At 49.3% G+C, this 16,329-nt stretch overlaps 1 protein-coding gene across 1 annotated transcript; it reads left to right on the top strand.

Moving 5' to 3' along the window:
- On the top strand, positions 1-957 carry LOC123374279 (olfactory receptor 51G2-like). Its single transcript, XM_045024069.1, has one exon. It carries the CDS (start codon positions 22-24, stop codon positions 955-957), a length of 936 nt encoding a protein of 311 aa, XP_044880004.1. The 5' UTR covers positions 1-21.
- The last annotated feature ends 15,372 nt before the right edge of the window (positions 958-16,329 follow it).

The raw sequence follows: 16,329 nt of genomic DNA, 5'->3' as shown, positions 1-16,329 counted from the left end.
ACTCGGACTTCCCAGTACATTATGTCAGCTGTCAATGACACTAAATTCAGCTCTGCAGTGTTCCTCCTCACCGGGATACATGGGCAGGAAGACATCTATCTCTGGATCTCTGTCCCCTTCTGCTTAATGTATGTTATTTCGCTAGTGGGAAATTCAGTCATTCTGTTCATTATAAAAACAGATCCAAGCCTCCATGAGCCCATGTACATTTTCCTTTCCATGTTGGCCATCACGGACCTTGGCTTATCGATAGTCACCATACCAACAACACTGGGTATATTCTTGTTTAACTCTAGGGAGATCAGCCTCGATATTTGTTTTGCCCAGCTGTTCTTCATCCACTCGCTTACATTCATTGAATCCTCAGTACTCTTGTTGATGGCCTTTGACCGTTTCATCGCAATCTGTAACCCGCTGAGATATGCTTCCATATTAACCCTGCCGAGAATAGCCAAGATGGGACTCGTGTGTGTGCTAAGAGGGGTGGCCGTAGTGTTCCCACTGCCCTTTCTCCTGAAACGGTTCCAATACTGTCAAGCCAATGTCCTCTCCCATTCCTACTGCCTGCACCAAGAGGTCATGAAGTTGGCTTGTTCGGATATCAGAGTCAACAGCATCTATGGCTTGTTTGTCACAATCTCTACAGTGTTGTTGGACTCGCTGCTCATCCTCCTATCTTATGTGATGATTCTGAAAACAGTGCTGAGCATTGCCTCCCATGCGGAGTGTGTCAGGGCACTGAGCACCTGTGTCTCCCACCTCTGTGCTGTCCTCCTCTTCTACATACCAGGGATTGGCTTGTCTGTAGTACAGAGATTCGGGAATAGCTCTTCTCCTTTGGTTCAGATTCTCATGGGCTATGTCTACTTGCTGGTCCCGCCCATGATGAACCCAATTGTGTACAGCTTGAAAAGCAAACACCTTCGTGCAAGGATAATCAGGGCATTCAAAAAGTGAAGGGTCAGTTCATCAACTGGCTCCAGTGCTGGTGAAAGAAGAAATGTTCAGGGTATAAGGCCTCTAGCAATGGGACAGGGCCTGGTGAGGGAGTACAGTGCACTGGGAGAAAGAGACCAAGGCAGCAGCAGAATTTACAGAGTGACTGTGTCAGTGGAGAGCCAGGGGACTGGTTGCATGTTGGCCCATAAACATCTGAATCGGTGGCTGCTCTGACCTCAGATTCCTGTCGATACAGTCAATAAAGAGAAGGGATATAAGTGTTGTTTCCCATTACACATAACCTGTCAATGTCCCATTGTCTTTGGTTAAATATCCATGGACCACGACAAAAGCTGCAGAGCTAGTCTGTAGTCGCAGTCCTGGCGCTTCCCCCTTTGGGTGCGGCATGATCCATGAGCGCTGCACCAGCTGTGGACAGGGGCTATTGAAAGGGAATGGTCACGCATCCTTCCCTACCTCCTCAGCCAGGTGCTTGTGATTGAGTCATATCAGACACATGATTAATGGAGGAGATCCAGGTGAACCTATTCAGGCACCTTGCCCTCATCCTCCAGCCCCGTTGATGGCTCTGCACACCACACACGTGCTGAACCCCCTACTCACTGAGGCAGAGCAGAGCTGCGTGTGCGAGTGAGGGTCTGACACACAGGAGTCCTGGAAAGAGCCTCCAGCCCAGATTCCCTTCTCCCGCCATCCATTTGTGCTGCAATGAAAACGGTTGGAAATGGTCCTCAATTCCCCCGCAGAGGAACGTCTCGCTCCAGTCCCAGCCCAGCCCGTTCAGTGCAGAGTGACCATCTTTTCAAAAGGCAAAAGCAGGACACATGCAGGAGCACCATCCCCACTGCCTCTTTACTTCTTCCTTAATGCCCCGCCCGCTACTCTTCTTCTTCCCACGACGACCCCTCCCTCTGCCCCATCTCTTCACCCAACACCCCACCCCCTGGTCCTCCTCCCTGGTGAAAGCTTCACACCCTCTCCAGACCAGAAGCCAGATCTGGGCCATGGTGAGAGTTGCCCAGGGATCTAGAGCCACTCTGAGGAGCCCCAAACCCTCCACCTGCCCTGGGCAGTTCACTGGGGGACAGAAGGAAAGACCTCAGCCTGTGTCCCTGTTGGTGTCCCTAGGCCTAAGTGAACCAAAGTTGTGTCTCTAGGCCTAGGTGAACCAAAGTTCTTCCATGCTGTGAACTTTAACCAGCCTAAAATGCTAACAAACAGCAAGCAAAATTTGTAACTGTCAGCTTTCTTAGCTTGCAGCTGCAGTACAGCTCGAAACAGCAAAAAGCGGCAGTAAGACGAGGGAGAAGGGGGAGGAAAGTCTGCATGCGTCTGTGCTGTGAAGGCCATAGATAAACATGCGAATGAGAACAGTTCTAACAAGCTACAATATAGTGTTTAGTGTAACTGTTGCAAGGGGGAGGGAGGAAGGGGGAAAAACAGGGAGAAACAAAGGCTTGTACAGACAGCTTGAAATATAAAAGGGAAACTTGCTTGTAATTAGTGTGCTTGATTTGAGCCGTGTCTGTCTCCTGGCATCGCTTTGAGATCTCAAATAAACTTGGTTTGCTTCTCCACCCTGGTGTGTTAATTAGTGCGACGCACACCGGGCAACGAACCCTGCTGTTGCCCCCTCGGGCCCTTTGGGCCGGCAACATCCCCACCCCTCAGAATTTAAAATCCAGGAAAGGTGGAGCGTCCGGGGCTCCCCACAGGGGCCTGGGCTCCCTGAGCAGCTCTTACCACAATCTAGCTCTGAGGTGGTTGGGGCTGGAGCCTCAGGGGAAGAGGAGGAACAAGGGGCAGGTCCTTCTGAGAAGAGGTGGGGTAGGAGGCAGGGCCTCAAGAAAAGAGATGGGGTAGGGGGTGTGGCAAGCCTGAACCAGTGCTGACCCCAGCAAGCAGGGCGTGTGGGGGGGGGTCCTGAGTAAAGGAGGAGCATGGGGCTGTAGGGTAGGAGAGCCTGTGTTTTGGAGGAGTCTGAATTAATGTGACCCCACAAAGAGGGCTCAGGTATTTCAGGCTGAGAGTCAGTCATTGCTATGACCTTAGAGGGAAGGGTAGGGTTCCTGCAGGGCCACCTCAGGCCCCAAGGGGGCACTCTGGGGTGATACCATCTGCTGGGATGTGCCAGAATGTGCTGTGCTCTTGGAAGCTGTTACCACCGGGCAGAGGTCAGCACAGCCCCCAGGCTGCTCTATACTCCTCTGATGAAGGGGAGAGAACAGGCCAGTGAATCAATCACTGTAACTGTCTCCTTGCCATCCCCGCTCTCTGCAGCACAGGGGGAGCTCTGCTGGCACAGAAGAGAATCCAGCTGGGCCTGTCACCATTCAGATGGCTGGAAGGCTGGTCCTGTGGTCCGGGCACTGCTCTGTGACTCAGGAGAGCTCGGTTTGATTCCCTTTCCATGTGTGACTGTGGGCAAGCCATTGGCAACAATTCTTACAATTGTCTATAGAAGCCCTCTTACCACAGCCCCTGTGACAGCTGCTTCTGGGAAGCCCCAGGACTCCAGCACATTGGTGTGTGTGGCAGATGTAGGGGTGCTTGGTGGTGACAGTGAGGGTTACGTAGTGGATTTCTGAGGCGAGTGTAGGATCATCACTGGGATGCCTGGGCGTTTCAGCACAGTCACCAGATTGGTGCTTGCAAGCCTGTAGCGGGGTGGTCACCCGCTTCGGCTCAGAAAGGGATAAAGCCAGCGCTGGGAGAGGGCTGGGGCTGCGAAATAAAGGCTCGCTGAGCCACGTCCCAATCAGGCTGCAGCTGGCCCTATAAAGGGGATGCTGGGCTGGAGCTCAGAGAGTCTCTCTCTAGAGGTTGAGAGGGATGGGCCTGGTTGCTGGGAGCTGAGCAAAGTACCTAAAGTGGAGCAGGGCTGGGGAAAGGCCAGAGGAGCTGGGGAGCTCCAGCCTGGAAAACTCCCAGGCTGCAGGCCTTGTTAAAGGCCCAGAAAAGGTACTGGGGTTGCAATGAGGCAGCCCAAGGGTAAGCAGAGGCAGCAGGTCCAAACCCTCCTTGCCGATGATGAGTGGCCATTATGCTGCAGTTTGCCCCAGTGAGCGGGGGCTAGACGGGGACTGGCAGTAGCCAAAGACTGAGGCGAGGTGGGGATAGAGGGATGGGGGTTCCTCGGGGAGGGGAGACCCAGCAAGACTGCAGGTGGCAGAACCCTGAGAGAAGAGGCACTGGGGTCCAGTGGGTATTCATTCACACCGGGACCAGTGGCTAGCTGAGACATCGGCCTGCAGAGGGTGCTCCGGAAGCTGGCGAGCTAATTCCCTGGACGACCAGCAGGAGGCGCCGTGCCAGGGAGTCGCCACACCGGTACAAAGCCATTGAGGCTGAATGGGTGTAACTATCAAAGAACTGAGCAACAGCCATGGGGCCCTCATCACAGATGGTATGATGGGGGAAAGCAGTCTGAGGGTGAAGATCAATTTCACACCTTGGCCCTGAAACATGGACACAGCTGAGCGCTATGGCGATTGGGCCCAGGCTCACACACAGGGCCGGCTCCAGGCACCAGCTAAAGAAGCAGGTGCTTGGGGCAGCTAATACCAAGGGGCGGCACTCCAGTTGGGGCGGCACATCTGGGTCTTTGGCGGCAATTCGGCAGTGGGTCCTTCAGTCCCTCTCGGAGTGAAGGACGTGGTGCTGAATTGCCACTGAAGAGTGAAGCGGCGCGATTGCGCTGCCGCGGCTTTTTTTTTTTTTGTTTGTTTGTTCTTTGCCGCTTGGGGTGGCAGAAAACCGGGAGCCGGCCCTGCTCTCACAGGGAGGCTTTGAGAAAAGGCTGCTTCACAAGAAAGGGGCTGTAGGCTGCTTCCCGTCCCTCCTTCTCAGTCTTCCCTCTCCCGCATACCTGTAAAGGGGAGCTCAAAATGTGGGGAATAACCTACACCTTGTGTTCCAGGCCTATGGCCAAGCAGAACAGTACAGCAGCCAACAGGTGGTAGGCTATGACTTGCAAGCTAGACAGAGCAATTAATTAGCCTTTGAGCCCCAGGACCTCACCCAGAGTGGGGCAGGAACTAATGAGTGGAGTCCACTCTGCAATCAGGGCAGAGCAGCTAAGCCATCCATGAGCCCCAGGCCCAGTAGAGAGAGATACACACTTATCTTCTAGAACTGGAAGGGACCTTGAAATATCATTGAGTCCTGCCCCCTGCCTTCACTAGCAGAACCAAGTGCTGATTTTTGTCCCAGATCCCTAGGTGGCCCCCTCAAGGAATGAACTCACAACCCTGGGTTTAGCAGGTCAATGCTCAAACCACCGAGCTATCCCTTTTATAGACAAACCCTGTAAGGGCAGGAGAGCCAATGGGTCGGCTCTGGCCAGCAATCAAGGCAGGTGGCCTAAGCAGTCTAGTGGTGCAGGTAAGGGTGAGCACCAATAAAGTCTAGGGGCTAGAGACTGTGGGAATGGGGTGCAGGGTGGATGTGGGTCTGCCCAACTCCTGTGTCCCAGCCAAGGGCCTGAACACTGATCTTGTATCAGGCCACTTCCCAGATGGTTCCCTGAGCTGCTTCCTACTCTCCTACTCGTGTGTACCTGTGCCCATCATCTCAGGGAATGCTGGCCAGGCCATAGGCAGCAACCCCAAAAACTCCTCAGCATCTCAGTTTGCCGGCTGCCCAGGGAACTGAGTCCAGTCCTCAGAAGGCAGCCCCGGAAGCTCCTCTGCAGGCTCCAGCAGCAGGCGGGATGCTTCTGTCTCCTGTGGTGGCTCCAGACCAATTGAGCTGCAGGGCCCGCCTATCATCCTTCCCCTTCCTGTCCTGCCCTTCCGCTTCCAGCACGGCAGACGTGCCCCTTGTTTGGCCCACTAGCAGGTGTGTTGTGGTCCCTCCTTGTCACTCTCTGAGGGAGGCCATACCTCCCTGCTACAGGTGCAAACAGATGAAAAGATCCTCTCAGAGACAGAGGGAAACTAGGATGTGCCCCAAGAGCTCCTTGGCTTCCCAAAGGAATGTAAGTTGGGCCAGTTCTGTTCCTCTATCTCCAGAGCAAAACCGGTCTAGCTTAGCTTGTAGTGATACGTGAGATAGATGAGTGTAGACTTGTGACAGCTGCCTGGTATTTTAAAACCATTTTCTTTAGTGCTTTGTGCTGTTTGCTAATAAACCTAATAGTTTTAAGGAGGCTGGTGGTGACTGTATAGCTCTGGTCATAAGCACCCAAAGGGAAGAGACTGAGGTGTCCAGTTGGGCCTACTTGGTGATAAGCATTTAGCATAGAGGGGGTGGTGTTCCCAGCTGGAAGAGTGGGACAATTGTGAGATTCCCCAAAGACAGGAAAGGACCTGGTTTAGAGGGTAGGAAGACGATATATCCTGGATTTATTGTGACAATCTTGATTCTTCTTGGCCAGCATCTATCCTTGTTGAGTATCTGTCAGCTTTCAGAGGAGCAACTTGTTCAAGTTTCATGCAAAATAACCACAGGGAGCCTGGGGGAGGGGGCAGCACAGGTGCAACACACACAAAAACACACGTCTTCCCCAGGGATTTCCTGGCTGCCCACAGACAGTTCAACACACTCCCCACAATGGAGCCTATGCAGCTCTAGTTTTGAACAGCGAGGAGAAAAGTTAAACCAGACTTAGGACACTGATGTTAAACCTGTCCCCACCCCTCTTATTTTCACAGGACTCTGGCATTTGAGCCCCTGGCTTAACGAGTTATTTGAAGCTGAGGGTGATCTCTTTATTTGGGACAGGTTAAGCACAGTTTCTCTCCCCTTCGTTCATACAATAAAGACAATAACATTGATAACATTTCACTACTCCTGCATTCAGCACTGCAGTGATTTGTAACCTAAGAGCAGCCAAAGTTGATCACTTTGAGCAACACTGCTCTATCTGCTGGACGCCTAGGCAGACTAGGTGTGTTTATGTAAATACAGTTTGCTCCTGAGGTCTCTCCTCCTCTCAGCCTGCTGTCAGGGGAGAACTCATTCAGACCCTGCTTACAAAGGCTTACAAAGAACAGTATGCTGGGGTCACATGACATAGAAGGAGACTGTGATCATTGAACCAAGTGGTCATTTCCAGGACTATGTCCCCATGAGTCACATTTGCCCATTTTACATCACACCAGGAGATCACATGGAGTTGCTTGTCAACTGTGACCCTGCTCTGTGCCCTGGATGATGGATTTGCCCCTACATCGATTCAGGGGAAAGCATGACGCTGTGTTATCATCTGGAAAAGGAATTGTTTTGGTGCTCCCTTTTCATGATGTCAAGGAGTTTAGTTCCCTGGGTTCCTGGTAATCTCAGCGTGCTGAGCTGCCAGCTGCCGCCTCCCCAGCCATTACCCCCAGGGAGGAAGGATGATTCAGGGCTTAAAGTGCCAAACTGGGACTCAGAAGATCTGACTTCAGTTCCAGGGTCTTCCACAGACTTCTTCTGTGACCCTGGGCAACTCTCTTAGTCCCTCTGTGCCTCAACAAGACGTGTTGTTGTTTTTTTAGTACGGCTCAATGTAAAGGTGTACATCTAGGAACAAGGGATGCAGGCCATCCTTACCAGATGGGGGACCCAATTCTGGGAAGCAGTGACTCTGAAAAAGACTTGGGGATCATAGTGGATAATCAGCTGAACATGAGCTCTTAGTGGTGTGCTATGGCTGAAAAAGCCAGTACAATCCAGGAAGTAGAAACAGGGGAGTCTCGAGTAGGAGCAGAGAGGATATCTTGCCTCGGTCTTTAGCACATGTGGAAATACTTCTGGGATATTGTGCCCAATATTGGCGTCTGCAGTTCAAGAAGGACATTGATAAATTGGAAAGAGTTCAGAGAAGAGCCACAGGAATGATGAAAGGATTAGAAAACCTGCCTTAGAGTGATAGACTGAAGGATCTCAGTCTATTTAGCTTAATGAAGAGAAGGTTAAGGGGTGACTTGATCACAGTTTGTAAGTACTTACATGAGGCATAAACATTTAACAACGGGCTCTTCAGTCTAGCAGATAAAGTTATAACAGATCCAAGGGCTGGAAGATGAATCTAGACACATTCAGACAGGAACTAAGGTATAATTTTTTATTTTTTTTTAACAATGAGGGTAATTAACCATGGGAACAATTTACCAAGGGCCGTGGTTGATTCTCCATCACTGACAATTGTTAAATCAAGACAAGAGGTTGTTCTAACAACTGTCCTTTAGGAGTTATTTCAGGGGAGGTCTGGCCTGTTCTATACAGGGGGTCAGACTAGGTGATCACAATGGTGCCTTCTGGCCTTGGGAACTTCTTAGTGGTGTTAGTAGCATGGCCCTGCCTCACGGGGAGTTGTACTGATAAATATATTACAGATTGAGAGGTACTCAGATGGTACAGTAATTTGGGCCATAGCTAAGTGCCTCTCCTACCCTCCAGCCCCATCCTCCTCCTTTACTCAGGAATTCCCCATGACCTCCTTGGTGGAGTCTGCATTGGTTCAGGCTTGCCACATCCCCTGCTCATTTCCCCCATAGATCCAGCCACCCCATTTCCTCCCCTTCTCCTGAGGCCCTTCCCCCTTTTCCTCCTCTTTACCTCAGGCCTTGCTGTGGTAAGAGCTGGCCAGTGAGCCCAGGTCACTGTGGGGAGCCCCGGAATCTCCACCTTCAATGTGTGGCGTGTCCTGGTGGGTGGGAACACAGGCTAGGGGATGCTCCTGGGTCCCCTCACCCTCCTGCCCAGGGAAGGTGAAACATCAGGACTCTCTGGACATCTTGTTAAGTCCTTGGGGCAGCCGGTGTAGGAAACAATCACTTGAGGCCAGAGAGCAGACAGCTAACCAAAACCTCCATTTTATTTACAGATATACAGAGAGCTCACTCAGCCGGTTGAAACCGGCTGAGCTATCCCTTAATAGTCTAACTCAGTTGCCATAGTAACAAAACCCATGACAACCAAATACATAACATATTCCTCCCCCCCTAATAAGAACATCCCCTAAATAAAACACACACTAAACTAGAGAAGGAGGGTAGACTGCCTCCATTCCCGGCTAAACCCTGGGGATTATTTTGCCCCATAACCGTGGGTTTGCCTTAAATAAAGATCCAGCCGATGAGGAGGCCTTCTGTCTCTAGGTGGATTACGGCGAACTTCTGGTGTTGTTGCACCCGAAAGTACTAGGGGCTCAAGGTCCGCAGCACGAATAGGTGAGGAGGTGGTATCAGCTCGTGCTGGGCAAAGGGGTATCTCAGCTGCCGGCAGTAATGGAGGAGAACAGTCAGGAACAGGTGACTCATGATTCGGTGTCTCACCAGGAGGGGTGAAGTCAGACCCCTCTACTGCAGATGGGTCCTGAAGACTGGCATGACCTGGCAACAGCTGATCTACATGTCGCCGCCAGGTAAGATTCTCTGCAGTCCGGACTGTATAGGAAACAGGTCCTGTTTGAGTGATGACTGTGGCCGGAACCCATTTAGCTCTGGAAGTATAATTCCGAGCCAAAACTGGCTGTCCTGGGCTAAAGGTTCGGTCTTTTGCTCTGGGTGCCCGTCTGATGACTTGATATTGCTGCTAACGTTGCACAGTTTGTCTGGGTTCAGAAGGTTTCAGCAGATCAAAGCAAGTGCGCAGCTGTCGTCCCATCATTAGAAAGGCTGGGGAAGCCTGGGTTGTAGCATGAGGTGTGTTTCTATAGGAATGTAAGAAGGTATCCAGACGCTTTTGAATGGAGTGTTGTCCCTTTGCTGATTTCAAAGCGTTTTTCATTGTCTGCACAAATCTTTCAGCTAATCCGTTGGTGGACGGATGATATGGTGCTGACGTGATGTGGTGTATCCCATTTGCCTTCATAAAATTTTGAAACTCCTGAGAGACGAACTGCGGTCCGTTGTCGCTCACAAGTTGTTCTGGCAGACCAAAACGACTAAAGAGTCCTCGTAGTTTTGGATAGTACTCTCTGCAGTAGTGGACTGCATTATAGAGACTTCTGGCCATTTAGAATGGGCATCTACTGCCACCAAGAACATGCTTCCTTCAAGGGGGCCAGCAAAGTCAACGTGAATACGTTGCCACGGGTTTTCAGGCCAGTCCCATGGGTGTAGGGGTGCCCACTGGGGTGCATTTCTTACACCCTGACATGACATACAAGCTTTTGCCTTCTCTTCAATAGCACTGTCCAATCTAGGCCACCAAAAATAGCTTCGTGCAATTTCCTTCATGCGCACTATTCCACAGTGACCGGAATGTAGCTGTTCTAACATCTGTGATCTCAGGGGTGGTGGAATAATGACACACCTCCCCCACAACAAACAACCAGATTGGACCGATAACTCCGTCCGCCTGGACATGTAGGGAACAAGGTCGGGTGAGACCGGAGAGGTTTGTCGATATTTTCCATGCATCACCAGGTCCATAACTTGGGATAATACTGGGTCAACGCGGGTTGCCTTCTTTATCTGAGTAGCAGTGATGGGTGTATTCTCTACCTGTTCAAAGTAGAAGATTTCCTTTTGGGCACTATCTTGATGTTTGACCGGTAAAGGCAACCTTGAGAGGCCATCTGCATTGCCGTGCAGAGTGGATTTCCGATATTTGATTTCATATGTGTGTGCAGAAAGTATCAATGCCCAACGTTGCATACGACTAGCAGCTAATGGGGGAATGCCTCTGTAGGGTCCAAAAATTGATGTCAGAGGTCGATGGTCTGTAAGAAGAGTAAACTTTCGCCCAAACAGGCACTGATGAAACTTCCTAATTCCAAAAACAATTCCTAATGCCTCACGTTCGATTTGGGCGTAGTTAGTTTCTGCTTTGTTTAGAGTGCGTGAAGCAAAAGCAATAGGTCTTTCTTCTCCCGAAGGCATAATGTGTGACACGACCGCTCCCACTCCATAAGGGGAAGCATCGCAGGCCAATTGCAGGGGTAAGGATGGATCAAAGTGCGTTAGAACTTCAGAATTTAACAATGCATCCTTAGCTTTGTTAAATGCAACATCACAGGCTTCAGTCCACTTCCAGGCCTTGTTCTGCCCAAGGAGCTCATGAAGTGGTTTTAGCAGTGTGGCTAACTGTGAGATGAACTTCCCGTAATAGTTCAGTAGTCCTAGAAACGAGCGCAGCTGGCTTACATTTCGAGGTGGGGGAGCCTCCACAATAGCTTTAACTTTTGCAGGGGCCTTATGAAGACCTGCAGAATCGATGATGTGTCCCAAATATTCAACAGAGGGCTTGAAGAATTCACACTTGTCTTTGCGAACTCGTAGGTGAGAGACAGCCTGCAGTTTGATTATGAGCAAGAACTGGCAGAAATTCGAATGGAGAAAGAGGCTGATGAGAGAAAGAAAGAAGTTGCTAAGAGAGAAGAAAAAGCTCGTAAGAGGCGTCTGGAGCTGCTGGCCGCTGAGGAGAAAACTCGACAGATGCAACAGGAGTGATAGCTGGCGTCAGGAAGTTATTGCCTAAAGATCTTTTAATTGGGGAAAATGTGAAAGCTTTGTTCAGTCCAGGTAGCCAGTCACAGGAGAGGAATAATCTTAAACCTGTGTCTAGTGTGAGCAATGATTTGCCTGAGGAGGGTTGCTCCAAAGGTTTGTCTGTGCAAAAAAGCAGTGTGTCTGGGAATGAAGTTTCTGAATGTCTGTCTGATGTCTCAGAAGGAAATCTGGAGTTAGATCAAGAGCAGAAAGATCTCATTGGTGAGGAAAATGTTTCTCAGGAGCAGATTAAAGTAGATGGTCAGGTTAAATCCCTAACTGAGGAAGGAAAGGGTAAATTTGTAATGGGTAATGGATTGGTGGCTAGTGCAGCTTGTAGAAGTGAACCTGAAATGGGTAAATGTGATTTGCTAAAAGTAGCTCAGTGTAGTGAAAAAAGCAGCAGCTTATCTGTTGGGAGAGGCAATGTGCCTGGTAGGGAAAGTTTGGAGGAGCCTAGGCAGCCTTGTGAGCTGATGGCTTTGTCTAATCAGCAGTTTGGGAAGGGAGGGATAGTGGAAGATGAGTGTCCCTATCCCTTACCTGTTTCCTGTGTGGAGAAATGTGACAGTGAAGGGAATGTGCCTGTCTCGGTCAGGGGTATTGACTTGCCTATGAAGGAAGCTACCCCAGTCTCCAAGCAGTTGTCTGTGAACAGCCCTGTGTGCTGGGACAAGGGAAGTGAAATCCCAAGCTGTGTGTCTGGTGAAGGAGAATGTGTCTCCGGCTCTTCTGTGTCTGTGGAGCAGACAGAAGGTGCCTGTCAGCCTGTGATGGTTGAGGGTGATTCAGTTGTCTCAAAGTTGGTTGTAAATACAGCTAAAGCCCAGGAAGGGAATGGTCCTAAGTTTGTGTCTGCTGGGGAGAATGGCACTGTGACTAGGTTGCATCCAGTTAGTGTCTTAGCAAAATCCCAGAGAACAGACAATTCTGGTGCTTGTAGTTTGCCAGTTGCTAAGGTGTGGTTGGAAAAGGGTGTTGCAACTCTGTCTAATCAGGGTGATACCCTAGCCAGGGCACAAGGAGAGCATGAAGGTGATTTAATTGTGTTACCTACTGACAGTTTGACAACTTGTAGCAAGAAGGAAAAGATTCCTGCACTTGTTCATGGCCAAGGGAAGGAGACTGCTTCTAACCTGTTATCTAGAAAGTCTGTAGGTGTGCCTAAAAGGGGATTGTGTAGAAATCCGCCTGTTGGGCCTAAGGTGATTCTGAATGTAAGTGAGACCCAGAAAGCATCTGTGGTTGCTCAGGGAAGTGTTCCTGCAAGCAGTTTACTGCAACTGAAGGGTGTAAAAGTGATTTAATCAAGAAAGTTTCAGTTCCTAACAGCCAGAAATTTTCTGTTGTGAATGGATCCACTGACTTTCCTTTTGAGAGATCCAGTGTGGGCAGCTTTGAAAAGGTCTCAGGTGGAGTAGAAGCTGTTAAGGAAGTTGAGCAGCCCTATAACCACCTGGCTGTGTGTAGCCAGCTTGTTGGGGAGACAATGGTGTTGGGACAGGAATGTCTCCATGCTGCATCTGTAAGTGAGCAGTCTGTGCTTCAGGATCTGAGGACAGATTCAGTTACTGGTGTTTCAAAGCAGAACAGTTTTATGGCTGAACGCTTGAGGAGGCAGGGGAGAGCAAGCCAGCTCTCACCCTCAGACTCTTTGGATTTGTGTGGTATCTCTGTAAGACAAAGTCCAGCCTTGGAATCCATAGCAGCTAAAAAGTTAAAAGCTAGTGTCTGTGTTGATGCGAATTACTTGGCTGGCAGGGAGAAGAAAGACTTGCTAATAGCTGTTAGCACAGAGGGCCCACCCCATCAGCCAGTGATCTCTGTTAAGCAAGAGAAATCAGGGTTTAATCCTGAAGGACAAGAAGGAAAGAGAAGACTGAATTTTGCAAAGGGAACCCACAGGTTAACCCTAAAAGGCCCAAACTCCAATGGTATTGAGCCAAGGGTGTGGCATGACAAACATGTTTGTAGATGGACACTTGCAATCAATTTGTTGTTATTGCTAATGCTAACTGTAACAATGTATAATGTGCCTAATCTTTTGGAAAATCCCTTGAACATGTTGAAAGGAATACATGAAAACACACTTTATGTTAAAGGGCCTTGCTATACTGATGTTTCACAGTTAATGCCTGTAAACAGTGTTGGAACTTTTCACAGGGGAAAATACATTCCAGACCTGATGGGCTGTATGAAAGGGGAAACTGAGGCACACTACCATATTGCTTTCATGGCTAAATGCCAAGAGTCCTGTACTATGAACAACATCAATATCTACATTGGTTTAATGTTAATTGGGTTCAAAACATTGGCCAAAGCTGGTATGGATAAAGTAGCTGTTTTCTTTAGCTCGTGGCAAGATCACATGAAACATACAGGAACCATGCTGCAAAAGCTAACCAAGTTATACCTTAAGTTTGTAAAGAGATTCATTCATGTTATTGAACATGACTTTGATAAACCATTTCGGTTATACACTGGTATGGCCTCTAGCCCAACACTAGCTGTAGTGAGACAGACCCAAGGAAAGGGGGCTCTTGGGATGCAGTCAGCGATGTTTTGTCATCCCTTCCTGCATCAATTTTGCGTTGGGGGTGTGACGTTATTGATATAAATGGGAACCATATAGAACATGGGTTGCAACCAAGGTCCTGTGGTGGCACCAAATCCTAAGTAAAGGGGGTCATATAAGGTGTCTAAGACCAGGTTCTGGGTTGCTGGTTATGATTATGCTGTCTGTATGTCTGTGTATCATTTTGTAGTTTAAGTATAAGTATTGGCTCTATACTGTCTATATTTTGTATTATGCTCTGCCTCTGGGAAGTGTCCCAGACAAAGCTGATGTTAGCCCGGCATAGCTGGCTTGATGGCCCATTAGAGGGCCATCAGCTACACAATTGACCAATGGAGAGAAGGCAGACACGCCTTGTGACTCAGCAAAGTATGCAGAAACTTGTCCATGTGACTGCAAACTCCATTTTATTTTGCTGTAAGTTTCCACCGTGAGGACAAAGGGATTCTTACACCTGGAAAAGTCTATATAAGGCTGATGCATCATCTCCATCTTGTCTTCAATCCTGCTTCTGACCTCTGGAAGGACTTTGCTACAAACTGAAGCTCTGCACGAAGGACTGTTGACCCATCCCAGCGGGGGATGTTCCAGAGACTTAATCTGAACCTGCAGTTTACTCCAGCACTGCTGCAAGCCTGAACTAAGAACTTTGCCATTACTGTATGTAATTGATTCCATTTAACCAATTCTACCTCTCATCTCTACCTTTTTCCCTTTGTAAATAAACCTTTAGATTTTAGATTCTAAAGGATTGGCAACAGCGTGATTTGTGGGTAAGATCTGATGTGTATATTGACCTGGGTCTGGGGCTTGGTCCTTTGGGACCGAGGGAACCTTTTTCTTTTATTGGGGTGTTGGTTTTCATAACCATTCATCCCCAGGACGAGTGCACTGGTGGTGATACTGGGAGACTGGAGTGTCTAAGGAAATTGCTTGTGTGACTTGTGGTTAGCCAGTGGGGTGAGACCAAAGTCCTTTTTGTCTGGCTGGTTTGGTTTGCCTTAGAGGTGGAAAAACCCCAGCCTAGGGCTGTGACTGCCCTGTTTGAGCAATTGGTCCTGATTTGGCACTCTCAGTTGGGTCCCGCCAGAATCGCTCCGTCACACCAGGATATCATCCAGATAGCACTGAACTCCAGACAAGCCACACAAGATCTGGTCCATAGCCCTCTGGAACAGGGCGGGAGCCGATGTGATTCCGAAGGGTAGGCGACAGTATCGATAAAGCCCCTTATGAGTCACAATAGTCAACAGCTCTTGGGACTTTTCATCGACGTGCATCTGTAAATATGCTTGACTCAGATCAATCTTACTGAACTTTTGTCCCCCAGCCAGGCCTGCGAAGAGGTCATCGATGCGGGGAAGCGGGTATTGCTCTGCACACAACACTGGGTTGACAGTGACTTTAAAATCACCGCAAATCCGGAGAGAGCCATCTTTCTTCACTATTGGAACGATAGGAGTGGCCCATGAGCTATGGGTAACTGGTATTAGGACTCCATTGGTGACCAGGCGCTCCAGGTCTGCTTCAACTTTTGGCCTGATGGCATATGGCACAGTTCGGGCTTTCAGATATTTTGGTGGACTGCCAGGTTTAATGTTCAATGTCACAGTGATTCCCTTCATACTTCCCAAATCATCTCCAAAAACAGCAGCATGTTTCCTTAGTATAGGGGTTAGACTGGTTTCTTCTTTAGTCATCCGGTGCACTTCTTCCCAGTTCAGCTGAATCTTCCCAAGCCAAGACCTACCCATTAAGGCTGGGTAGTCACCTCTCACCACAAACAGTGGCAATTTAGCCGCCCGTCCATTGAGCTCCACCTTAACATCAATAGTGCCCAACATGGGCACAGCTTCACCTGTATACGTCTTCAGAACAGTTTTTGTTGCCTTAAGCGGAAGATGCTGTAGCTTTTCCTTATACACAGTCTCAGGAACCAGCGAGACAGCTGCACCGGTGTCTAGTTCCATGTGTATAGGTTTGCCCTCCAATAAGGGCGTTACCCAGTATTCATGTGAGCCCGCTGCCAAAGACAAAACATGCAGTGGCACTTCCTCTTGTGAGGAGGTGTCACCTTGATCATCCTGGGTCTGCTCTAGGGTATGTAAGGTTCCTCTTTTTGTCGGCCAGACCACAGGCCTCTTTTTCTTTTGTTTACAGGCATACTCAATGTGTCCCTTTTTGCCACAGTGTCGACACACCAGGTCCTTACACCAGCATTCTGATGCCTGGTGACCCAGCTTACCACAGCGGTAACATTCTTGACTCTGCACCGTTTTGTGGGTCAGTTCTTGTGACACTTTTTGCACCCTAGGGGATACACCGATCTATTGTGCCTCCCTTGTAGCCAGTTCCATGGAGACAGCAATATCA

The sequence above is a fragment of the Mauremys mutica genome, chromosome 1 (assembly GCF_020497125.1).
Source record: "Mauremys mutica isolate MM-2020 ecotype Southern chromosome 1, ASM2049712v1, whole genome shotgun sequence".
Lineage (NCBI taxonomy): Eukaryota > Metazoa > Chordata > Testudines > Geoemydidae > Mauremys > Mauremys mutica.
This window is presented reverse-complemented; position numbering and strand designations above follow the sequence as displayed.